This window comes from Pezoporus wallicus, unplaced genomic scaffold (genome assembly GCF_028554395.1).
Source record: "Pezoporus wallicus isolate ANWC-B61680 ecotype Strahan unplaced genomic scaffold, APGP_CSIRO_Pwel_v1 contig_2908, whole genome shotgun sequence".
NCBI classification, from domain to species: Eukaryota; Metazoa; Chordata; class Aves; order Psittaciformes; family Psittacidae; genus Pezoporus; species Pezoporus wallicus.
The window spans coordinates 6,699,447-6,724,890 of NW_026642179.1; the positions used below are offsets into that span (position 1 = coordinate 6,699,447).

A 25,444-nucleotide genomic window follows, 5' to 3' on the forward strand; every position below is an offset into this window, starting at 1 on the left:
CAATCACTCTTTGGTTTCATCCATTTCTTTTTTCTCTTTCAGTTCAATTCAAAGGCAATTAAATCTCACCTTAATTCACAGGACATCTTTTTGCTTGATGTCAGTCTTCTGTTGAGCTTTTGTGAAGATCCAGAGGTGATGGCAAATCAGGGTGTCTACTTTCCTACCCTTGCTCCAGATTAATTTCAGTGGCAGAAAAAATATTCAATTTTGGGTGATAAAAGCTTCTGTGAGACCTGGAATTTAGAGCATTGCCTTATTTTTGTGAAAAGTTGAAAAAGAGCTTAGGCATTTGACTTGGCCAATTCTAATACCGTACTGAGACTAGCAAGAAAGCAGTTAGGCCACTGAAATTCATACAGTTCAAACTTCTTAGATGGCCACATGGCTGGACATGCTACAGGCCTTGCTGGAACAATTTTCTTCGTTTGCCTCTTTAGTTTAGAAGTGGAAGAGAACATACAGCACAGGTGAAATAAGAATATAAGGAATGATTTTATTAGCAGAAACACGAAGGTGAGAATTCCGTGTGAAAGAAAACATACTATCCTAAGAAGAAATCTGAGCAGATCTCAGCTTCTGTGAAACAGTTTCTACAGAGCTATAAAACTCTAGAGCTGAGATACAAAACGTTGTGCTCTGTCTGAAAACCTGGTCATTTTAATTAAGCTGTCTTCTTCCATTCTGGCCATGAAATGTAGAATGTTCCATTTTACATGAAATGCAGTTTTCTTGAGTGCTTAGAAGGTGTTTTTAGTGTTGTAATTAAAGGAGCTGCATTTGCACAAAGCCTTAAATGCTCCGAGCAGTTTGCAGTCAGGATCTCCAGACAGTTCTTAAAAAAGCAGTTGGATTCTGTCCTCCTGGCAGGCAGACCTTGCTTTCTGTTCCCAAGGGAGAGCAGTGTGGCAGCAGCACCGGTGGGTTATCACCCCTGTGGGTAGTGAAACGCCACACTGACATTTCACTGACAGCCACGGGTGCAGATTTCTGTACTGAGGCTGCCTATAAAGACACTGTTGTTTTTAGGCAACCTCCCCACCAAACGCTCACATGTACACCTTGTGGGAAAGCTGTTGCTAGCTGTCTGGAGAGCCAGAGGGTTGCTCTGAGACATTGGTGCAGCCAGTGTAAAACTTTTTTCCCTGTGGAAATGTTCAAAACTGGCCTACATGAGTGAGCAGTAGCTTCTTCAACATTTCACATGTTTAAAGAATCAATTTTCTCGTACATTTTTTCTGATTCTGGCAGAAATATGTTTTGGAAGGCTATGCTTTCGTGTGTGATTACTGTTATTGATTCAGAGAAAACAATAAATGTCTTGTTATCATTATGAGAAAGGTATTCTGAAATACAGTTTGTTTCTAACAAGGGATTCCTTGATGAAACCAGCTGTTCTAGTTTACCTGAGCTGTTTACCCTTCTAATTCTCCTTTGCAACATGAGTGAGAAACAGGATCTTGTTGTTTTTCTATACTTGTATTTTTTTAGGTGCCAGGTGAAATTTTGCAAAGCTGGTAGGCAGATAAATCATTGCTGGTCTTGTCCATGCAGCATGCATTTCAAAGTAATACTGTAATTAGTCCCCGTTCTCGCTTTTCTACAGTTAACTATTGGCATGAGACTTTACTTTGTGGTCATAAATACATTACCGATGTGTTTTAATGACAACATGCAAAATGAAGCAGAAGCTTATATCTAAACTTGGCACCTAAATGCCTCCTTCCAGGATTGTGGGTGTGGGTTGCCAAAGTAAGTTCTCTTCAGGGTTTATCTTTGCATCTGGCCCTCTCTTGGCATGGGATAGGCCTGTGCAGTGTGAAATGAAGTTACAGCTTCAGCATAATGTTGAAATGTAATAAATTAAAGCCTCTAGCCAAATGAAACCTGTAATTGGTATGTCACTTTCAAGTGAGAAGGGCTCAGGCAAGTTCAGCGTTCTGCCCGAGTTGCAGAACTGCTGTAATTATCCTGTGTGGTTTTTAACACTGCTGAGAAAAATAAAGTGCTCTAATTTTCAGAACTATAATCTGCTGCTAGTATGCAGCTGGCATCTAAGCATTTCAACCAGCTGAAGTGTTCGTGAGCAGTAACGCAGGGTCAAAAATTGCCATTGCCAGCAGAGGCTGAGTTACTTGTACTGTGAATTCTTGTGAACATAGACATTAGACTGTCATTAAGATTGCAATTCAATTTGAAGATTAAGCTCTTCCTCTCTGTTCCAACGTAGAGCATATGCTGGACACATGAGAGCACAGATTGAAAAATGTAGTTTTACTGCTCGCCCTTCCTAATTTTCAATGCTGGACATTCCTCAGGACATTCTTCTTATAACTAATGGCATAAATTTGTATAGACACACAAGCACAGACAGGTATATATAGAGACACATTAGAATTCGGAGTGCCTGAATAGATTTCACACCTTCCTAGGAACAATCTAGCTGATACTGGTAAAAGGGTGCCCTTGAGCTAGCATATTGCAAGAGGAAGTTACTGCAATAAATATATGCTGAACATATTCAATCTACATTTGTCTGTCAGAAATAACAACTCTAAAAAGAAAAATAAAGTTGATTGATTGGTAGTTATTTGACCTTGAAGGTGGAGTAACACCCACCAACTCCTGAACCTGCTGTACTTACAGCAGCCCAAATGCTCATGAGCACAGGTAGGGCTTCTTGGAGCATCAATTGCTCTTTATTGTAGGTCAAGTTTGTTTAATAGCTATCAACAGTTATTTATCAGGAAAGAGCAAAAGAAAGCCCTTCATCTGAAGCAGGCACTTTCAATCCATGTCAATATATGTCTAATCAATGTTTCAAATAAATAATTGCCACCTTTCAAAGGCAGCAGAGCACTTCTAGGCTTCACCTTCTCACAAGTATCTTCAGGTATTCAGTGGCCCAAGGTAGATCAGGAATACAGAAATCATGGAAATTACAGTCAATCTGAACTGTAAAAAAGTGGTGTTAAATGACAGATTTATCCCTATCCTTGTGGCCTTTCTGATCTCTTGAAAAATTTCTCCAGGTCTTTGGCCACGTGGCTGAGATGCAATCATGTAATCTATCTTAGTCTGAGGCTGAGCCTGGGCTGCAGGACTGTCTGCGTCAGCTGGTTTATACAGCTGAGGTCAGGCATGCTGAGCTGTAGCATGGATGGATTACTTACACATTTGGAAAATCTAATTCATTTTTTTTAATAGAAAAAACTATGTTATGGAAAAAAAAAAAACAAAACCCCTAAACCAATACATTTCTGTCTTATCTAATGCTTTCCCAATCTATATCTGTAAGTTATGTAGACCTTCCTCCTCTTATTTCTTTCAGCAAGGAAGAAAGGTTGATGTAAAGCCTTGCACTCATGTGTGCTTTATGCTCAGGAGGGCTCCACAGTGCCCATTGCTGCTACAGGATATTGGTAAAGAGCAGCTCCCTGCCAAAGTGATGTATCTACTGAAATCAGAGAGGACTGTTAAATAAAATAAATTAAAAAAGAAGAAGCACAACAAATTACAAGTTAGTTTATGGTCATACAACTGCCCACTTTTTAACGAGAATATTTGATTGATATCATGTTACTGCCTCCAGCTCCACAGGGATAAGTGAGTATTGCCAGGAATGATGATTGTTTTGTTTCTAAACTGTTGCACTGCTCTGAAACACTGAGTTGCTATGGATATTCCCATTGTCCTAAAGAAGAGATTTGGTAGTGTCTTTGACTTTTTTTTTTTGGGGGAGGCATACAGCCCTGTACATTCATTTCACAAATATGTGGGCTCCTAACAGACACTGAGAAAATTCTGCTTGATGTAACAATAGTCCTTTCAATAAGCTTTTTCAAAGGATTAAAAAGCAATATCAAAACCAACAAACTCCTGCATGAGTACTTTGCTGAGATTAATTCACCCACTGCTATTCTAGAGGATGCCAGAGAAGACTGGTTGTTTTGAAGGTCACTTAGTTCATAGCAGATTTTACTAGTGCCAAGAACCTTTCATTGATTTGACAGGTGAGCAACAATAAATAGATGATTAACTTTGGGCACAGGAATCCAGTAAACTCTTCAAGAACAGGTAAAACTTGTTGGTCTTTTCCTGCAGTACATTCTGAACCATGATACTGATACAGAGAATGAAGTTTGAGCATAGTTTTCATGTTGTTATTTCCTCTGTACTTTCATATGTAAGGGCAGTTCTATTCCTAAGTGGCATCACATGATTTTTAATTAAGGTTCCTACATTCTTTAGGAATAAATATTCAGATTTTTATATATGACTCTTGGTGGCAACTAGGCTTGTTAAGGCCTCAAACACATTGCAAGGAAGACTCCATGGTAAGGTTTTCCTACATGACAAGGTCTTTGGTGGTTCCTAAACCACTTACCTCCACTTCCTTACTCAGTTACCTTGTACGTGGACTCGGTGCTTCGGCTCTGCAGAGTAGCGTGCATCTCAGTTTTGTAACAACAGGACTAACTCCTCTGTTAGTAATTACTGCTGACTATTTCATACCTTTTCACAGAACTGTAACAGGCTGATCAGTACAGCATAATTGCTGAGACATGGGGCTTTTGGTGGATATTACTTAGATTTTACATCAACTAGGAATGAAACACAGGATTTGTCTTGTGAACAAACTATCTCCAGCTTTATTACTGCTGTTAAAATAGAATATTATTGTAGCAATCTGCCTTGGAGGCATAACAAGGAAATTATTTCAGTATGAAGTTCTTTCATATGATTTTGGGTTGTTCTGTCCTGAGCTACAATGTCTATTCCTTCCTTCCTCTTTGTTCATCATTTACTGACAGATGCAGTACAACCTTACCCATCTATTAACTGCTACCCACACGCCCAGGCCTTTTCCCATTCCTCTTACCTAAGTAGGTACTAGGTTTCTAAATATACTTAAAAATACAGGCTCAATCTCCATGGACACTTTTTTAACCACCACTTGTTTATACCTAATGTTTCTAACTGACAACTGCTAATAAATAAATAAGTGAACTAATAAATAATCTCTAAGTGAGACAAGGAGGCACAAAAGTACAAAATGTAATCAGTTCTAAGTAATGTTAAATTTGATGGCTTTGTAATGGAAAATAACTACGGTGCTTGGAAGTAGTTGACATAGGTTCAGGTCCTCTGGACCTTAGCACAAAAGGTGTGAGAAAAGCAGAATAGAAAAACAGGACCTGGGGATGGGGAGTATCTGGGACTAGCAGATGTCCAGGATGGGAGCAGTTAAACTAACTGATAAGTAGAAGGCCAGGATGCTTGCTATGTCTGTAATGTTAATTAAGCTTGTTGGGAAAAGTAAACGACCCTTAAAGACCACCACATTTTTGTATGCATGCTGGAAACCTTTTGGAAAATGATGTAATATGCTCAGTAACCATATAAGGATGACCTGTATAGCAATTCGGGGACACAGGTTAGGAGGAGCTATCCTATTATAAAGAATACCGGCTTGTCAACTTGAAAATCTGCTGGCAAGTTTGTTCCTGGAGTTTTCTCCAAATCATAAGTTATCATATTAGTTACAAAAGAAGCTTCAAAAAATATCAAATGAAGGTGATTTCTGCAGTATGTTATTATTTTTCTACCCTTTCTTCCCGGATTTTAATCTGTAAGGGGAAAAAAAGCCCCCACAATTACAAGAATGAAGACCCGTAAACTAAAATTAGTCTATACATCTAAGCTTTAGCATTCTAAGGAATGATAACCTCTAATATTTTTACCTACTGAACACAGTTATTAACATTAATGTAGTAACCATAATGAGAAAAACAAGTGCCACATTAGGCAAACATTTACATGGAGGGCTCAGGATTTGTATCTGTCTGGAAGCCATCTGTTGATTATAGCTGGTGAAAACAGCTAATGAACAAGGTTAGGTTTCCTTATCTGAGACCTTTCTCACAACGGAGTGGCTCATTCATCACCTAGGCAAGACTCCAAGTCCTTTAAGAGATCAGACTGCTTCTTGATGTGGGGCTCACATATAAGGCCCTGATTAAAGGAATTTCCAGAACTGGCCTGGTCTGATTTACGGTGACTATTAGAGCTGTAATGTGAGAGCTATACTGAAAAGAGCACAAAAGCATAAAAATACTGTAAAGGAAGCTGTCAGCATTGTGAAAAATCAAAGCTCAAGCAAAAATATGGTGGATCCTGAAAATAGGTGTGGGAAAATTCTTTTGTAGTGATAATTTTAAGTCCGTCTTCAGGAAAGTTTGTAAGTTAGTGTTCTTTTTCTTTTTTTTTCTTTCTCCATATGTATTTTTCCTTTCAGGTAGGTGTTGTACGAAATTTCATGGGGGCAGAACTCTTGGCTTGATTAGAACAACACCACAGGAGTGTAGAAGCATTCAAGACCTGTGAAAAACTCTCTGCTTTGCCGTGAATCTAAACTTTGTGCTAGGGAATAAGAAAAGTATTTTCTTTATGCTGTTAGAAGGTCAAAGCATCTTGTCATTGGCCAAAACAAATTAGTGCTAATGTTAGTTGGAACAAATGTTGCCCTGATCTGCTTCTTGTAGCTAGTCAGAGCCACATGGAACTTAAATCCCCAACTAGTGCATGAGATTGCCTTCAACTGGAAAATATTTCCTAATCTTCAGCTAAAGTTAGCTTGAAGATTTTTTCTTTCTATCCCCACAAACCTAAGATGGTTTGTTATTCTTTCACGTTATAGAATCATAAAATCAGAGAACAGTTTGGGTTGGAAGAGACCTTAAAGCTCATCCAGTTCCAGCCCCCTGTCATGGGCAGGGACACCTTCCACTAGACCAGGTTGCTCAAAGCCCCATCCAACCTGGCCTTATGTCAAGAAGCTTTCATATTCCTGTAAAAATTATATAGTACTAAAGGGGAGCAAAACCAAAAGTACCACTAAAATGTCATCTACTATCAGCAGCTGTCTTGGTTGCACTGGAGATGTTACCATTTGCACTGTGCACATAGTAGGAAATACTGTGTTACCATGCTGTTTTGTTTTATTTCTAGCCAAGTCTTCACAGGTGGTAAGGGTGGAAGTGTCTCTGACCTTTTTACGAAGCCATTTCTAGCATGGCTTCACTGTCCTGATAAGTCTTTTGCTAATGCCCAATCCAAATCTCCCGAACCTCAGCATGATGCTGATGCCCTGTTGCCCCTTGATTCACCACCTATCACTGCTGTGACAAGTTTGGTTCTGTCATCTCTGGAACTTATTTTCAAGTACTTATAGGTTGCTTTACATCCTTGCTTTGCTTCCTCTTAACCAGGTCAAACAAGCCCATTTCCTTCAACCTCTTCTTACAGTTTATGTGCTGTATGTTTCTTACTGCCTTGGTAGATCCAGCTTCTTGGCATCCCTCTTCTTGATCTAGGAGGGTTCAAGTCACAGGACTCCAATGTGGTGTTACTCCCTGCCAAACAAGGGTAACCAGTTCCCTTGGTCTGCTAGCCATGCTTCTCCAAACATAGCCCATTGCGCCATTTCTCCAATTCACAATGTAAGTGTGCTATTGGTTCAATTTTTCATTTGATTTCCACTGTAACTCCCAAGGTCACCTGCCCAGATGGTCAGTCCCAGCTGACGTTGATGTCTGGGGTTATTCCACACCCAGTACAGAGATCTGCAGTGCTTGAACGCTGAAATCTCTGTTGACACAGTGCTTGAGTCTGAGTGTCATGGTGAGGGTGTCCCTGTCGTAGATCCTTACACAGGTTAGTCTTGTTTCCACTCCTTAGGAAGGTCAGAGTTTTCCTAGGAATCTTGTTTTTGCAAAACTTATAGCCTGCTTCTCTTGAATAATACTCATAACCAAACCTGAAGGTATTTTTACACTTTTTCAGGGTTTTTTGTAATATTTCTGGATGGCAAAATCACTAGTATCTCCTCTAGTAAGCCCTGACCAAATCCTCTGTCTAGTGCAGGCACCACCAGCAGCAGTGTGGCTGTGAGAGCAGCATGCCTGTGTTTTGAAGAGACCAGCAAGAATACATATTAAAAGAAATGGAATGTTTGTTCTGGACAGTGACAAGTTCATTTGATATGCATGGAAGAGCTGGCCACCTGTAACGATACATGCATAACGTATATTGTATGTGATAACAAGGGTAGATGCTGTACCCAAACATGCCTGTCTGTGGAACACCTATGGAAAAACAGGATGGCAAAGCTCCTAAGCCCCCCAAACTAATTGTGTTTAGGCATTTAAAAGCTATAGGCCAGTGACTGTGAAGGATTTTAAAATGGTTTAAAGTGCTGGGGGTGGGGGGGAGGAGGGGAGGGGTGAAGTTACAGCTTCATTTACAGACAGCTTTCAACAGAACTTGAAGTTTCCAGGTGTCGCAATTTAATTTCTTTTTACAATCTAAGGCTGTTTATGTCAAACTACAAGCTTGGCTTTCACAGGACTACCCCTCCCACACCCTCAAAATCCCTTAGAGTAGGATGCTCCTTATGGGGGCAGGTCTCTCATATAAGGGGACTTTTAAGACTCAGAACAGTCTTCATCCTATGAAATGTCTATAGCAGATGCAGTTCTAAGTCTGGCGCAAAGAACTAAGTACTGCACAGCACAGGTGTGAGAAAGCTGTTGTATTTCCTTACCTGCAAATTGCAAGGGTCAGAGCTACGAAGAGAAGCATTCACAGGTTTGAAAAAGTCACAGTGGGAAGGAGAAAGTGGCAAGTGATGCCACTTGATGATGGGGATGGTCTGCTAAATTCAGCCATGTGTGAAAGTCAGCAATAGTTAAATGGCCTGGCATCCAGAGGGAATGTGAGCATGCAGAGCTTTTAGATACCACTTTACAGAGAAATATTGGAGCTGGGATATTCCCACAAACCCTCACCTCAGACATTATAGTACAGTTTCTGAGAAGTATGTTTGGGGAAATACGGGACTCCAACCACTAGAACAATATTACTGAAGATGGTCCCCATCAGAGCTCTTCAGGAAATAATAAACAGGTATAAGATGTTTGTCACAGCTCTCTTGTTCCTTCAGAAATTATCTTGCATATGAACAGTTTTGGTGAGCTAGGCTGCATCTTTTGATGTATCCCTTTCCAGTGAAATTGCAGGCTGGAAAGCAATGCTGGGAGCCTCCCAAACCTCTTACCACCAACAATGAGATATCCCTTATGTTAGGGGTATCCCTTACAGGGCCCATATTCTTAAATTTCTTCTCACCATCCCGGAGGTTTCTTTGTATATAGACACACTGCAAAACACTAATGTGTGTATATGTGTGTGTGTCCATGGGTTTTTCCTGCATTGTCGTAACCTTAACCCTCCCCACCTGGGGAGAGCTTGTACACCCATGAGCAATCATTGTATTAACACAGCTACCGTTGAAATTAAGAAGGGCCCAAACAGATGTATCTCACTTTGTTTTGGCAAGAAAATTCTCCAGCCACATTTGCAATATCCTTTGTTTTGGGACCCTCCCTTCCCTCCACCCTGTGCTGACTTTTCTGTGTCTGGGAATGTTTTTCGGTTTTATGGAGCTAAGCAATGTTATTATAATATGTTATTACGCTTATAACATAAACAATATGTTACCCGGCCTTCACGACTCAATTTACAGGAGGAGGAGCTACTTTGATGTGGGAGCAGAGATGGAACTGCTGGATTATTTTTCATCTCAACTTTTTCAGTGAGATGTCATCTTCAGGAATTGTCTTCAAAGCCAAAGCAAAAATGATTTGTACTTTATAACGTGTGCAGTTTTCAGCAAGCCTGCTGCACAGAGTCCTTCCCAAAAAAACATTAATTAATTTGTCTTGGAAGGGGGTGGGGGAAAAGTATTTTCCTTAGTTCAGCAGAAGAGCTATTGTTATGGCATAGAAAGAGGAAAAAATATTGGGAAGATCTTTACAGAAACCCTCCTTTTGTTTTCCTCTTTGACTTCCTCTTCTTGACCTGAAAAAGCTGTTGTTAAGTGACACAAATGTGAAAAGAAAACTGTCTTACTCCAGTAAAGATGCCTCTGCTTAAAGGGCAAGAGCAGAAGTTAGTGTAAACTATGGGGTATTTGCTGTCCTTTTTGTGAAGGCAGCAGGTCATGCAGGGGCTTTGCTTGCAGCCAGAGCTAAACATCCTGGGGACTGCCCAGGGTGAAGGAAAGAAACCTTGCCAGTGGTGATGTTAGCAGTCACGAGAGAATCTTGTTGCCCAAACTGCAGGGCCATGAGCATTTAACAAGAATTTAATATTTAACAAGAATCGTTTTAAGAGATTTCTCTGGCTTGAAATGTTACACTGATTTTTATTTATTTTTTTTACACGTGTGTCTACAGAGAAAAAAATTCTAGCCAAGGCCCTACAACCAGTCTGCATGAGTGAAAACAGCGACAGGGCAAGATACACATCTGTTGCTGGTGGTTGGTGTAAACATGCGAGAGATCAGGGACCATTGTCCAGGGCTACACCTTATTTACTTTGATTTCTTTCCCGTCTGGGAATCAACTAACTGCTGTTTGTGGACTTTAATGAAGAACCTGAGAGCAGACATGTACTTTCCAAGGCTTTTGCCAACTGCAGTTAACATGACTGTTTAATCAATACTGCTAAGTGATTTTTCCCAAGGAGAGAGTGCCCACACGATGGGTAGAGAGCAGCCTCTGTGCTGCTCAGAGACCTCCCAGTCTGCCATGTTGTGCCCATCCTAGATTAGTTCAAACAATCCTTCTTTGCCAAAGGAGTGTCTGCTCCATAAAGGCTCCCCGTGGCCATCCCCACTGTGTGCCATCGTGCCCTGCGCTGGTGCAGCAGGCACTGGAGGGGAGCAAGCGTGACATGCACCGTCTGGCTGGCTGACAGCATTGCTTTTGCTGTGGCAGTGGAGAGAAAAAAGGGGCCTATTCATGATCATAAGCAGATGGGTAAAGCATGGTCCGGGGGTGGTCCAGGGGTGGTTGCTGTGAGTCGGGTAGCTCTCTGGCCCTGTGGAGAAAGCACTTTTCCATTGAAACAAATACACAAAATGGCAACAGTAGGGCCCAACTTTTAAATCTATATGTGAACACTTTTTTTAGGTAAGACTACCTCAGGTTCTTATGCTTTCTCTCTCTCTCTTTTTTAATGCCAGTTTAACAAATCTGCATCTGTAGGCACTGCAGTAGATGTGAAGAACATGAATTTGCCTTTAAAACACAGATGCATGCTTTTCAGGTGTACTAAATACCCCTTCTTTTATAGGTGAGCATATTGTAGACTACAGAATTCATTGTGCTCCATTTACTATTCATAATTACCTCCACAATAAGTTAATTACAACCCTAAGCTCAGGCTGTGGTGAATCTGTCCACTTTTTCTCATAACAGTAGAAAATAACTGATGTAATTAGTAAGAAAGTCCTTGATGGATGTGTAATGCATTCTGTGTATTCAGAAGGCACAGAACTGGTCAGGTTGCTGCGCCACAGCTGTGGCTGTACAAGAGGCAAGTGCAGACCAGTGCTGACTTCCTAGCTCTATGTGAAGGACCTTGGAAACCTGCAAAACAAAACCCCTTAGCAATGTCCTTAAACCTTAGCAATATCCACTCTAGCTTCTTGTGTGTTCCACATACAAACTGGGGAAGGAATTGAGTATAACCCTGACAGGTTTGCAGTGAAGGTCTCCTGAGACCACTCAGTGGATAAAGAACTGGCTGGATGGCCGCAAAGAAAGAGTTGTGGTCAATGGCTCAATGTCCGGCTGGAGACCGGTAATGAGTGATGTCACTCAGGGATCGGTGTTGGGACCGGTCTTGTTCAAAATCTTTGTCGCTGACATGGACAGTGGGATTGAGTGCGCCCTCAGCAAGTTTGCCGATGACACCAAGCTGTGTGGTTCGGTTGATACGCTGGAGGGAAGGAATGCCATCCAGAGGGACCTTGACACGCTTGTGAGGTGGGCTGATGCCAACCTTGTGAAGTTTAACCATGCCAAGTGCAAGGTCCTACACCTGGGTCGGAGCAATCCCAGGCACAGCTACAGGTTGGGCAGGGAAGAGATTCAGAGCAGCCCTGCAGAGAAGGACTTGGGGGTGTTGGTTGATGAGAAAATGAACATGAGCTGGCTTCAGTGTGTGCTCGCAGCCCAGAAAGCCAACCGTATCCTGGGCTGCATCAAAAGGAGCGTGACCAGCAGGTCAAAGGAGGTGATCCTGCCCCTCTACTCTGCTCTCGTGAGACCTCACCTGGAGTATTGTGTGCAGTTCTGGTGTCCTCAACATAAAAAGGACATGGAACTGTTGGAACAAGTCCAGAGGAGGGCCACGAGGATGATCAGGGGACTGGAGCACCTCCTGTATGAAGACAGGCTGAGAAAGTTGGGGCTGTTCAGCCTGGAGAAGAGAAGGCTGTGTGGAGACCTCATAGCAGCCTTCCAGTATCTGAAGGGGGGCTATAGGGATGCTGGGGAGGGACTCTTCATTAGGGACTGTAGTGATAGGACAAAGGGTAATGGATTAAAACTTAAACAGAGGAAGTTTAGATTGGATATAAGGAAGAAATTCTTTCCTGTGAGGGTGATGAGGCACTGGAATGGGTTGCCCAAGGAAGTTGTGAATGCTCCATCCCTGGTGGTGTTCAAGGCCAGGTTGGACAGAGTCTTGGGTGACATGGTTTAGTGTGAGGTGTCCCTGCCCATGGCAGGGATTTTGGAACTAGATGATCTTAAGGTCCTTTCCAACCCTAACTATTCTATGATTCTATGATTCTATGATTCTGAGTCCTCCTTGCTGGATACGCTGGAAGACCATCTAGGCGGTCTTGCTTTCCACCATGCATATTTCAGAGCTTCTGAAATTTCTCCTTCCTTTTCCACACTGCTTGCTTGGCCTTTTTGCCTTCCACAGTTTACCCAGCCCATACATTTTTTTTTTGCCTGTGTAGTATTTGCTGCTTGGCCCTGTTCAGTTATACTTCTCACTGGAGGTTTGGCATCCCTTACTCCTCACCAGAGAGAAGCCAGCTCCCTTCCACCCTCCCCATGTTCTGGCTTTCCTGCCCCCTCCTCAATGAACCGCTCTGGCACTCATACCTCTTTCAAATGCCTCTGCTCCAATCCTTCACACCAGAAGACAAATTTTCCTTTATCTCCTTGTGCCATTTAAGCTGTGAGAAAACTTTTGCAATAACACTTACAGGAACATTACTGCAATCCAAAGCACCGGTTTTTCACTTCCAGGTTTTAAGTATTTTCAGGTTGAGTAGCAGTATCATTAAAAAAACCCTAAAAACCCTACAACAATGTTTCTTGCAAATACTACTTTGTAGATTCTCCTTTTTATCAGCATGTATATTATCAGGCCAGGGTTTCTCATCACAGCCTCCCTTTATTTTAAAAACTCTAAGCTTTTTCCATGTGCTTTTAAAACAACAAATATCCTATTAATAAAATCTTATTTCATGGCTATATGTATCGTATGTTTAGAGCAGTTTTTTCCTAGCATCAGGAAAGAAGAAATTTCTTAAGAATCCTTATTCTAGTTTTTGAAAAGACAGACTAAAATTCATGTAATCCCAGCTTTCATTTTAAAGAAGAGCTGCATAACACTCCTAAGCCAACCTGCAAACAGACAGTTTGCATGGACACCCTGTCCCTCCTCAAGGCTAAAGCTTGTCTTTGAAAGCCTCCGTTGTTCTCTGCAGCACCCTATCTGTTACTGTGTTGTAACTGCAAACGCAAAGGTAACTACAGCACAAGGGCACAGTACAATCCACTCCAATGAAGCTGCCAAGCAACATTTTTACTACAAAGGGGAAGTTTTATGATGAAAAAGCGTATTTCCCCTCATATTATTTCCTATTTTTAGCCAACAGCTTTCTTTTCTACAGTCTGTTTTAATCTGTTACAGGTCATTCATCCTGTATGCCACATCCAATGTTCTCCAGCCTTGGATGGAGTTGTGTGGGGCTTAGACTTGTGCACATTTTTTTTAATTGTCTTTGCCCAATGTCCAGTGTTTTGAATTAAACTCAAGTGTGCTCATGTATCCTGAGGCACAGTGTGCTTTCCAAGCAGAGTTCAACACTGACACTACAACACTGCTGATTTATTCTGTTGATATTCCAAACCAAACATAGCTATTCTGGCTGGGGCCCATTATTTTATGACCTTCATGGGCTTCAGAAAGTTTCTGAACTTTCTGAAAGATATTTACCCTCTCGGGCAGCAGCTAAAAAAGCCCCTTTCGCTCTTATTTTTTGTGTTCGCCCAGTGGCTCAGGCTTGGCTATTTCAGTTCCTAGTGAACACAAAATAAGACGTATTTGTGTAGGTCAAACAATGCTCTTAAATCTTTCCAGAACTGAGGGAGACCTAAGTCTCTAATTTAAGTTACAGGGGCTCCCAGATGTCTAAATACTGGTGTATTTCTGAGCCTCAGAAAGCAAAAGGAGGCTGGAGACTTTTGAGGCCAACACCCTTCAAAGTGTGAGGGATGGCAGCTTGGTTCATAGTTCTATAGCTGGTTACAGCTTAGAGATTGCAAAACAAAGGCATAGGTAAGAGAGGGTCTTGTGCAATTTTAGGGGGAATATGTGTTCAGCATGGAAAAAAAGAGGCTAATGACAGGCACTGTGTTTGCAGCTCGTGTCCCTGCTCCCCTTCATGGTCATGGTGATGCCTGCTCTGTGACCATGGGCATGCTCAGAAGGCCTTGATACCTTGTGGGGATTCGGCTCAAAATATTGGCTCTAAACTGTAGCTGCTAAAGACATGTAAGGCAAATGCCTGCTTCCTTTTTTTTTTTTCTTTTTTTTTTTCCTTTGTCTGTATATGTGGATGTTTAGGCTGGTCTGAAAGGTCATTAAGAATTACAGGATACAAATATGGGAATGGGAGCTTAGGCTGAATAACAGAAAAACTTGTAGCAAATGTCAAGTTCCTAAACTTGAATTCTTTCCAGTCACACTGGACACCATGCTGGAAGAAAGGATGCAAGCAAACTTTAATTTCTGATCCTGAGCTGACAATACCTCTAATATGTACGTTAAATGTTTTTGTCTCTTAACATGTGAAATGAGATAAAATGGGTTTATTTCCTCATCATATGCAAACCTATTAAAATATCTAAAGTATGACTGTAAAGAATTGCAAAATCCTGGCCTATGTATGCTATCTGCAATAAAACCCTTTATGTCTTCGATATGTTTGTACAAATCTCCCTGCTGCATTTTCAACAGGTAGATGCCATGCAGCATCTAAAACAATATGCTAGGTGTAAACTCACATAGTTATATTAACACCTGATTCTTCAAGCCTTGTCCTTGATGCACTGTGATGTTAAGCTCAAACGTGCATTTTCTCCATTCTGATTTCTGCTGCTCTTTCCAGATCTTTGTCTCATATTAGATGATGGCTTAAGGTCATATTATCTCGATGGCTGGGTCTAGAGTATGAGTCAGGAATGTAAACTGAGGTTTTAATCAGTAACAATTAAAGTAAAAGAATGGAAGAGCATCTGCTGGAGTTGAAATAACTTGGGAAATATCAGTCTCACAACTTTGCACAGCTTGTGCGTGATTCACCTCGTGACTGTGCTCCTTGGGCTATCTCATTAACCACTCTCCAAGAGGGGTGTGAAGGGATACTGTTAAGTCTTTTTGGTCCTGAACTCTAAAGACAAGAACACATAATGCTTCTGGCAAGCTGGAGCCTAAGGGCTAAACATGGTAAGAAGCAGACAGGCAGCCTGAGATACTCTCAGCTTTAATGAGTTGCCTTTTGAGGACCTACTGCCAGGCTAGCAGTAACCAGTGAAAGGTCTGGATTCTTGTATTGTGGTTCATGATGGTGCCACTTCATCTCACCTGCAGTTTTGTATATGCCCAGAAGGGAGGGTTGAACCTTTTTTAATGGACAGCATATTCCTACTCAAAAGACAAACCCTACAAAAAAGCCAAGTAACGCAAACCCCGTGTCAGTGCACAATATAATGTAATATTTTACATAGATTAATTCTATTTAGCAAGGGAGAGAGAAGAAAAAGCACTAACATTTAGGCACAATGACAGCAGAAGAAGGGCAGGAGATGAAATGAGGAAAGGAATGACTAATTCTCTGGCAATGAATTAATGTCTATGTTTACTGTTACCTACTACAACATTATCCATACTAATTAATGGTTTCTACTAAAACAGTTCAGTGAAAGGTAGTTGTACTGGGCTGTGGTTAGAACATTATCTCAAGATCAGAAGACCTGGGGTCAGTTCCTCGTTCAGCCAAAAACTTTCTGGACTCTACCCACTATGTTTGAAGTCAAATCTCCTTTCTGTAAAAGAGCAAGTGGGAAGGTTATATTTCCCAAGTACAAGACTATGGTGAGGATGACTGAGTATGTTTGAGATCTCCAGTGGTAATATGGCCCATGGTAAAGTTTACTGACAAACACCAGTTTAAGGGAAGTGAAGGCTAAAGATGCGAGGTGCTCTGGTAGGCCAGCAACACTAGACAAAGAAAGCTTTAACAGATCTTGTAAATAAAAACAAGTTATTTGCAGGAGCAGTCTGATGCCACAAGAGCATTACACAGATTGCCTCCAGTAGCACCCTCCTGGTTTAGAAAAGTATAAGTTTCTAGATTTAATTTTAAAATGAATTTGCCCTTTTAAAGGAAGGGCTAAGACTTGAAAATACATTTACTGCATCCCATGAATAACAACGAAGACCAAAGACAGATTTCTGCATTAGAGAAAACACTTTATTATTTCTCTGACTAACATTCTTTGCTTTCTTTGGAGTACTGTGAAATGTTTTTGATTACATACAAGTAGGAGATCAGTCATAATAAGGTGTGTCACTGTTCCTCATTTCTGTTTATGGCTTTCAGTTGTTGCCAGGTCTAATATACTCCTTTGTGACTTCTGAACACTGCTTTGATTTTAAAGGAACACTGTCATAGAATCATAGAATTATTTAGGTTGGAAAAGACCTTTAATACCACAGAATCAATAGAAACAACCCAAAAAACGTTTGCATCCCCTTCTTAGGGACATCATACGGGGAGATAGACATATTAAGTAGGACATTTAAAAATGCCCAGCATTGGTGTTTTGTTTCACAGGATGAAACCATTTCTAAAAGTCCCCTTTCTGATCTTTAGTCTGCCGTTCTTCATTCCCATGCTACTCCATATTCAGGGTTACTTTTCATATATTAGTTTTGCCTACTACTAACTTTTGAGCAGTAAAAGTAGACTTGTCCAGGTTTTCTGGTGATTATTCATTCATGGCATATGCAGTATTACTTAGGTTAACAAGTTAGAAGAAAAAAAAATAGATTTTAATTGTCTGTTTTCTATCATATTTTAAAAAATTACAAAAACAATTTCCTCCACATGCGGTGCTGTAAGTTCCCTTTCTCTGTGTTGTTTTTGGACCTGGAGTATTTTGAAAATGACCTCCTAAGAAAAATTTAGTATTTTTAAAACCTCTTACTGGAATGCATTTGATTTGAGTTATTCAAAGCGAATGCGTAGGACTAACAGGCCTATGAAAATGATCTGTGATGGGAAAACAGGGTTGTTTGCTTACCTCCCCAGGACATGTTCTGTTCTGTAGGCACGTGTGGGACTTCCTAGGAACCCTGTGAGAACTATGTGCATCTACCAGCAGAATTTAGCTCCCTGATATTCAAAATATGTTTGGATAGTGCAATGTCACAATTTGCTCTTGGTTAAGTTTCTGAGCTAGACCTTTGGCCAGGAGTGTCAAAGTGAAGTGATGGTCTCCCCAGTGAGGTCCCTACTTTAAGGATTATGCATCCCTTTCTGGATAAGAACAGCTGCAATAGCTCCTGTGCCAGCAGTTCAACATGGGGGTACAGGACAGGCTCTGTCCATGCAAGAAGGCTTGTAAATACATATGCCAAAGTGTTGTCGCCATGAATGTAGCTTATTTCCCTGCTTTCAGAAGAGGAATGCCAGATCATGTCAGATGATAATCCAATCCACAGAGGTTTACATATTTATATATAAATTTCCTATTGGTATAACAGACAATTAAACTACTCATTTATTAAGATAAAACTTGCTTATGGAAGGTACCAAATGTTTTTTTTTAGTGCTTTTTTTCCCTCTCTGAGGGAAACAGACTTTAGGCACTTTGGAATTTTTCTCCTCCTGTTACATATTCCCACATGTGCAAACACAGTCCTTCAGTTATCACACTGCACATAATTGCTGTAGGGAGGATGATGATTTCAAGTGAGAGAATGTGAAGCAGGATCAGATGAATTTCTTAAGCAGCATGAAGCCTAACCTCTTGTATGTGTGTATATATTACTTAAAAAATAAAGGCAAGACTTTACTTCCTTTACTGTATACAGATTACCAACAGAATTGTTTTGAAAATACAATTTTCTTAAAATAATCACTTAATCACTGGCAAATAATGCTGCCACTAACTTGCAAAGAATGATGGTTCTAAGTTCAGCCCAAAGTGTCTGAAACATAGTGTTTGAAACACAGTGGTTCTAATCAAAAAACCCTTTCTGGACACAGTTATTAAATCCAAGAGCCATGTTAAGGAGGATAAGAGAAGCAAGGAATAAGACCTATTTAAAATCAGTTTTGTTGCTGTTGCTAATGAAATCTCAAAGGAAAGAGACTTAAGAACCAGTGAGCTCTTGAATACAAGCAATACAAAAATAATCATTTTAACTTCATAGGTGCTTTTATAATTCAGGTAGTGAAACAGCTCATTGTGTATACTCACAGAATCTGGAGATTCTTATTCAGCATGCGGGAAGAAACAAAAGAGTGAAAAACTATTATCTCCTGAGCAGTGCACTTGATGCTTATCTACTGTAGAAAACTATCTGTATAAAACAGTCTGAAAAGAATTTGCTGTTAATTAGCATTTCAAACCTCTGTGTATAAATGCCTGTTAGACTAAAGACAGACATCGGAAGCTCTGACTGAATGGTGATAAACCTGGATGAAATGTCACCTCAGACATTCTGAAGAATCCATCTTTGGTTATTCTGATATTGATATATACAGTGATTACAAGGTTATTAGGATTAAAACCACAAAACAGCTATCTTCTGGTCACTCCAGTCTTATATAAAATCAGCCTCTTTTTTTTCTCTGAGATACTTCCTGGTTCATGGTGGCAACACCAACTGCGTGAAGATAGTCATGTTAACTTGACATATGATCTCACTTGTCTCCAGTGGTGTTACGCTCTGATTCAATCTTTTAGTGAGTTGTAGGCTTTTGTGGTCCGGGTATTGATGAAATCTGCCTTCTTAAAGTCAGCCTTTGGAATGAAAGAAACAGAGTAATTCATTATCTTCAGTACCAATTCTGCAAGGGAAGGTGGGTTCAGCAGCCTAAAAGCTAGATATGGAGCCATGGTGGGGGGGTCTAGGCAGAGTCTTTTGCAATCAGCAGAGACAGAACAGGAATCTCTGATAGGAGAGACGATGAATCACTGGAGTTGCTTAACTCTGTCCACTGACTGTAGCAGGAGCTTATTCTTCTAGGTCAGTTCTACAGACTCCTAACTCTTAGGTGACTAATGTCAGCTGAGATTAATACTATCTGAACAAAGACTACAGGGCAATGCCAAAATGACTCAGGGTTTTATCAGCCTCGTTTGATCAAGTGATTTCTGTTGCTTATTAGACTGACTTTTCAAAAACATCTAGCCATTTGCTTGGCCTGCAGTTTTTAGTGCCATACCTGGTATCTCTAAAGGGACCCAATTTGCACAAGAACAGCAAGTAATCAGTATTTTTTGAAACTCAGATCTGACAAATGTGTCTTACAGGCATACCCGCTGTATGCACCTGTGACTTCAAAAAATTTGTGTCATTAGGGATATTGCTGTACATTAAAGTCAGGAATATAGTTGAAAACAAGCAGAGACAAAAAAAATCAAGTTAGAGATTATATAGGTAGGGCACCCTTTTCCTCGAAAGCAGCTTTCTGGCTTGCGGGGCAGTGTACTTGCTGAGTGTGATGCAACACTCTTAAAGGATACTACACTAAGTAACTTTTTCTGAGCAATTTTTAACAAAAAATCTACAAGAAGAAATAAGCTGAGTAATAAATGCTAAAGCCTAGAGCTTTTAAAATTGAATAATTTTAGGTAATTGGGAATTTTAGGTGTCAGAAATACTGGACAGCAAGAGAACAAGGAATGAAAACAGTTTGAAATGCAGGTTGAAGGTAGGTAGGTTGAAATTAACCCCACTGTGTGTTGAAAAAAGCAGTCCTAGAGCTTCAACAGGAAAGACACAAGCTGGCTTGTGGGCTGACTCGTGCTGGTCATTTTTTGTTTGATTTTGACTGTGGCAGTGAACGTTTGCCAACACCTTTGCCAGGTGGTAGCTTTTTATTTGAATATAACTAACACCCAGACCATACAAACATCAAGAACAAGACTGCTCTGGTTTTACAGCAGGAAGCTGCCTCGCCCTTCCTTTGCTTTTCTGGCACCTTAGCCCTGTGTGTCAGGTTGGTTCAGTCAGAGGTGGACGGACACCTACTGCGCATCACTTCTCACCATCTGACACTTCTGGCAGGCAGCAGCAACATTTTTCAGAAACTTAGCCAGTGGATACAAAACCACAGAAGGAAAGAACATGAACAAAGACGAGCAAAAAATCAAGGGCACGCATTACTTGTGCAGCATTATGTGCAAGTAATAGGAACACCAAATTCGGAGACCACTTGAAATCCTATCATAGGCTGTTTCTTAACAGTGCAGAAGTGCTAAGGGCCCCAGAGGACAAATAGAGGGTTCTGGGTCCGAAAGAACAGATTACATATCTTTGTTCCAACCCAGATCTTACCTTTTTGTAAGCGCTGTGAAGATCGGTATGTGACCACAAGGAGTAGAGGAGGACTGAAGCAGCCCTACTAGCCTTGCTGAACACGTTACTGCAGTTTTGAAAAAAGAATGATAAAACATTTTAAATTCCCATGTCATAATCACAGCGCATATTCAGACTTCAGCAAATGTAACCTTGTAGCATTTTTCTGCCTCTTTCCTCCTAAGTGCTGGTTTACTGCTCTTCAGGTATTCTAGCATGTTTCATGCTGTCCTGACTACTGAAAAAAAAGGAAACATGACTCCCTACTTGACTAATTCTTCAAAATTTGGGAGAAATTAAGTACTTTATAGCCTTCATCTTAGAGCAGCTATCATACTAGAAATTTTCAGTTGAGGAAAATACACCTCAGCATAACAAGCATCTGAAAGGATCTTTCTAGCAGGTAAAATCTCGGGTTAGTTAGATGGGATTTAAAGTATTCAGGACTTCATGAGGGCTTCCTTTGCTGAGATGAATTTCCTCTACCATTTTGTAAAAAGGGAGGAAGACAGAATAATTATTCATATTCATAAATTCATTAATTAATACTTTTGAGTAAATATTGGTTGCATGTGTTGACATATTAAAGAATAATTACAGGAATTTCAAATCTATTCTCTAAAATGCCACTTTATAAACATATTTTAAAGTACAGTTCAGTAGGTTCTGTAAAATGTATCCCTGCACTTTACTGATAAAGATTATCAGGACTATGTTACAAGGAACAGGAAAGATAGAAATTTTCTGGGGACAGATAAGATCTGCTGGTCAGTCACTGTATATATCAGACCATAGATAATGTTGTGCAGTTATCTTCCAAAGAGTTATTTAAAACGCTGGAACATGGCAAATTTAGCTGTGGATGGAACAGTTGCTATAAGAGGTTTTTTCCGTATTTCCAAATATGTGCAATTTTACTGACATCACAGTCACTTGCTTAAGCTGTCTTGTACCTTGCAATGCAGTGGTTTTATCCTCCAAGTGGCAGAGGATGCAGTTTCTTTTTTTTTCCCAGGGAAAGTAGAATGGAGAGGAGAAGGCATCTCAACCATCTTACCTGTCATTCATGCTGATAGTAATAATCTTTGGTAGGCCATCAGCACTCAGGAGAAGCCGTGCATTGTGTGAACTGCTCTGTGTCAGATTGTACAAGGTGTAGCAGATGGATGCTGTGGTTTCACAGACAATATCAGACCCCGGGACTGTCTCAGGAAGTATCGAGACCAAATCAGGCAAAACTTCTTTAGCTATGAGTTAGAAGAGAAACAAAATGCATACTTTTACTGGTGGATTCACCACTTGTAATTTTTAACACCATATGGATTATCCCTTTGAAATCAACCCAACAACATGTTACAGTATTTGCATTAATAGGGAGTGCTCTCTAAGGATTAAACACTGCCCAAGAGACTGTTCTGCAGAATTCTGGAGGTTAATCTCCCCCATGAACCAGCTGTATGCCTGTAATTTCCACATCTCCTCCCCTTTGGTGGGAACAAAGTAAAACAAATAATGTGACTTGATTTTATCCCATAAGCAGCAAAAAATTCAAATATACATTAAATTGAAATGAGACTACTCAGAATAGAAATGGCTTCTGATCTGAAAATAATCATAATATTTTAGAAATAAGGTCCTCTAAAAAGCCTGAGCTATCTTCCTTGTACCACCTTCTAGCTTCCATTCTCAAAAAGCTTATGCATAAAACCTGTGTGAACCGCAAGATTACAAAGCTTTCTGTCTAAAAGAAGAAAATACAGTGTTTGCTTGAAGAATTACAGATGCTGTATGATTTCTTGCAAAGGATTACATAGCTGTGGCAATACAGAACTCAGGACTCACTCTCTTTTACCCTATTTTAAGCAGAAGAAAAACTCCCTCTCCAAATCTGTATAGATTTTATTTCCATTATGTATTTTTGAAAGTAACATCAATGAAAGTCTCTGATGAGGAACACAGAATTTAGCAAAAACTTGAGGTTAGAGTCTTTCTTAGTCAAAACTCTAATTTTCAGCCCTGTATAGTGACTTCAAGTATCTGCCCTAAAAATCTACTAAACTCATGTTATCAGGTTTTTTGCACATTTCTTTTTTTTAAAGAAGGAAACTTAAAGGCAAAGAACGCTGAGGAAGCCCAAGAGACAATGAGTCTTTGCTCACCTATATCACTTTGAAGAGAGGTGTTGCGGGACAAGTTCCTGAGCAGTGAGACTGCTGTCTTCTTTACTGTTGGGTGGCTTACATGTAGCATAGTTCGAATACTTGGAAGGCCATTTGCCTTCTGAACAACAGTCCGGGCCACTGAAAACGGCATCTGTTATACAGCATGTGGCGATAGTGTGTCATTACCATGAATGCATAGCCTCATAAAAACCCACAGCAGGTTCTCTACATCAATTTAAGTATGTTTAAAATAGTTTAAATCCAGAGCTACATATAAGCTGCAATAGAAAAGGTAGGTTATATAAAAGAAGTTTCAAGCCCTTTCTCCCATGTCCTCTTTGGCCAGTTCATCAGACAAAAGTCATTAGTTTCCTCACCACAAAAGTGATCTATGGTTGTGTCAAAGCTTTCTTCTCCCCATGGGACTGATTATATTCCATGAAACCACTTTTGTGGTGCTTTTAACATCTATCTACTCATCCCTTGTTGTGCAATGAATTAGCAAATTCCACACATGGAGGAGTACACAGGGTGAGAAGCATCATTATTTGCCAAGCAAGAAATAGCTTCACTGCTGGTTATGACTTTCCCTTCAATATTCTTTGATTTACTTGATCATGTCTGCTAGCTGGTGACTCATCAGTGGTCATTTGAGCTCAGTGCAGTGAGCATGTTGCACTGCAGCCTTGAACAAAATGCAGTCACATTAAGAATAAGAAAACAAGAAAAAATAAAAAGCTGACTTACTGGTCCAGTGCCAGCTGTGAGGTTCTGAAGAGCTCCCAAGGATGCTTCCTGGGTATAGTTTCTGGTACTTTTTGCTATTAAGGAGAGATATATCCTAATCAGTGTGGAATGCCAGAGCGATTCAACACCTCTGGGATTGCTCTTTTCCTCAGGTAGCGGTGTGTCCTGCTGCTTCTAAACATGCAAACAGATCAAGCCTTTAGAAACACTGACCTTGTATGTCTTAATGCATCACAAACTAAACTAGCCATTTTGTAACTCTCTATGAGCAAGTTATACATAGATTTTCAAATTGTGAGCTCAGATGACAACATGTAAAATTTCAACATTTAACTATACTGGCCTCTCCATCCAAAAAAGAGGAGATAGGTGCAGGGGAAGCTGCTTCTTATCTCTCAGCAAATGACCCTAGGGGCTGAGACCAAGGAGAAACAGAAATGGCCAGCTAGAACTGTACTGTGGATGGAACAGGAGAAGGCAGAATACACTCCAGCAAAACCAATAGGTGAGGAAAGGTCATAAATCCTTTTCTTTCACTTCTACCTTCCGTTAATACCTGCTTTCCTCCAAGAATGCCTTGCTACCAGAATACTTGTGATCTGTACTACATGCAAAAGAAGAGGTCCTGAAGTAGCCCAAATGCTGGCAACTCATGGAAGTGGCAAGTCACCTTGTGCTGGTTTTACTGGTGAAACTGCCACAACACCCACTTTTTGGTAGGGCACTTGCACAATTGCCGTGCACAGTACCAGTTCGATACCATCAGAGGTGATGAAATTGAGTGGCAGTATTCCTCATCTAATGAAACAATGAATTGCTATGGGTGTTATTATAAATTTGCATTTTTGGGGCAAATAAGTGTCACATTACTAGATAACATCAATAACACATTGCTAAGCAGATTACATCTTTATTCTCCAGAAGCTGCTACAGCTGATTGACAAGATGAGATGTAACTAAACATATGCTTTACCTCTTTTACTTTTCTGCTTCGTGTTCCAAAACAGCCCGGTGTTTTATCATTGCTAGAAGTATTTCTTCTTTGCATATATATGCTCTGGGCATAACTCTCAGGGAGCTCTATCTCTAGCTGGTAGGAAAGATTGTGAAGAGTGCACACACAGTTCTCTGTGGCCTAAAACAACAAAAGAATAGAAATCTTGAAAGCTTTGGCATATGATGAAGGGACATGCATAGACTCGAGAAGAGCTTTCATTTTTGAACCTTCAGCAACTAACTGCAGCTTCTAATGGCTTGCAGAAGAGCTAGTCTTTGTGCCAGTGATCCACAAGACTGCATTTACACTCATGAATTAAACATGCCCTAGGATGTTCCTGAGCACTGAGGCCAACTGGCACACATGGCTTGTATTCAGAGCAGGGTGCATGCCTGTTGGAAATGGTCCTGGGACATTATAATTCCTGAATTGTGCCTGGGAATTGTTTGGGCTAGTGCTATTTGGCACAGACCAGAAGTGTGCGGAGGACTATTTAAGAGCTTAACAGTAAAGACGATCACGTACGCACCACACTGTAGCATCAGCAAAAGGGAAATTTTATATCTTTCCTAAAGAAGAAGCTAGAATGCTTTTTTAAACTATATGTGCCTTTGTCGGCACAGCTAAGATTGGGTCTACAATTTCTCAGTGATGAGCTAGTGGCAAATAGCTTTATTACCAGTCCCTCCTCATTTGAAAGTAAAAGGAATGAGTGGTTTTAAGACAA

The 25,444-nt window shown here is 40.5% G+C and overlaps 1 protein-coding gene across 2 annotated transcripts in view; it reads right to left on the reverse strand.

The window, feature by feature from the left end:
- Window positions 1–18,557: 18,557 nt before the first annotated feature.
- The window catches only part of PKP2 (plakophilin 2), a 41,850-nt gene continuing 34,963 nt past the window's right edge, over window positions 18,558–25,444 (reverse strand). The window contains exons 8-13 of one of the 2 annotated variants that reach the window (XM_057427969.1): window positions 24,694–24,855; window positions 23,721–23,894; window positions 22,971–23,124; window positions 21,869–22,058; window positions 20,791–20,878; window positions 18,558–19,250 (exon numbers count right to left, since the gene is read on the reverse strand). In XM_057427969.1, coding sequence (XP_057283952.1) covers window positions 19,182–19,250; window positions 20,791–20,878; window positions 21,869–22,058; window positions 22,971–23,124; window positions 23,721–23,894; window positions 24,694–24,855 — 837 coding nt within the window. In that variant the 3' untranslated portion in view covers window positions 18,558–19,181. Of the gene's footprint in view, window positions 19,251–20,790; window positions 20,879–20,904; window positions 21,050–21,868; window positions 22,059–22,970; window positions 23,125–23,720; window positions 23,895–24,693; window positions 24,856–25,444 lie in introns of those variants that run through there. The other variant, XM_057427968.1, reaches the window with a different exon arrangement.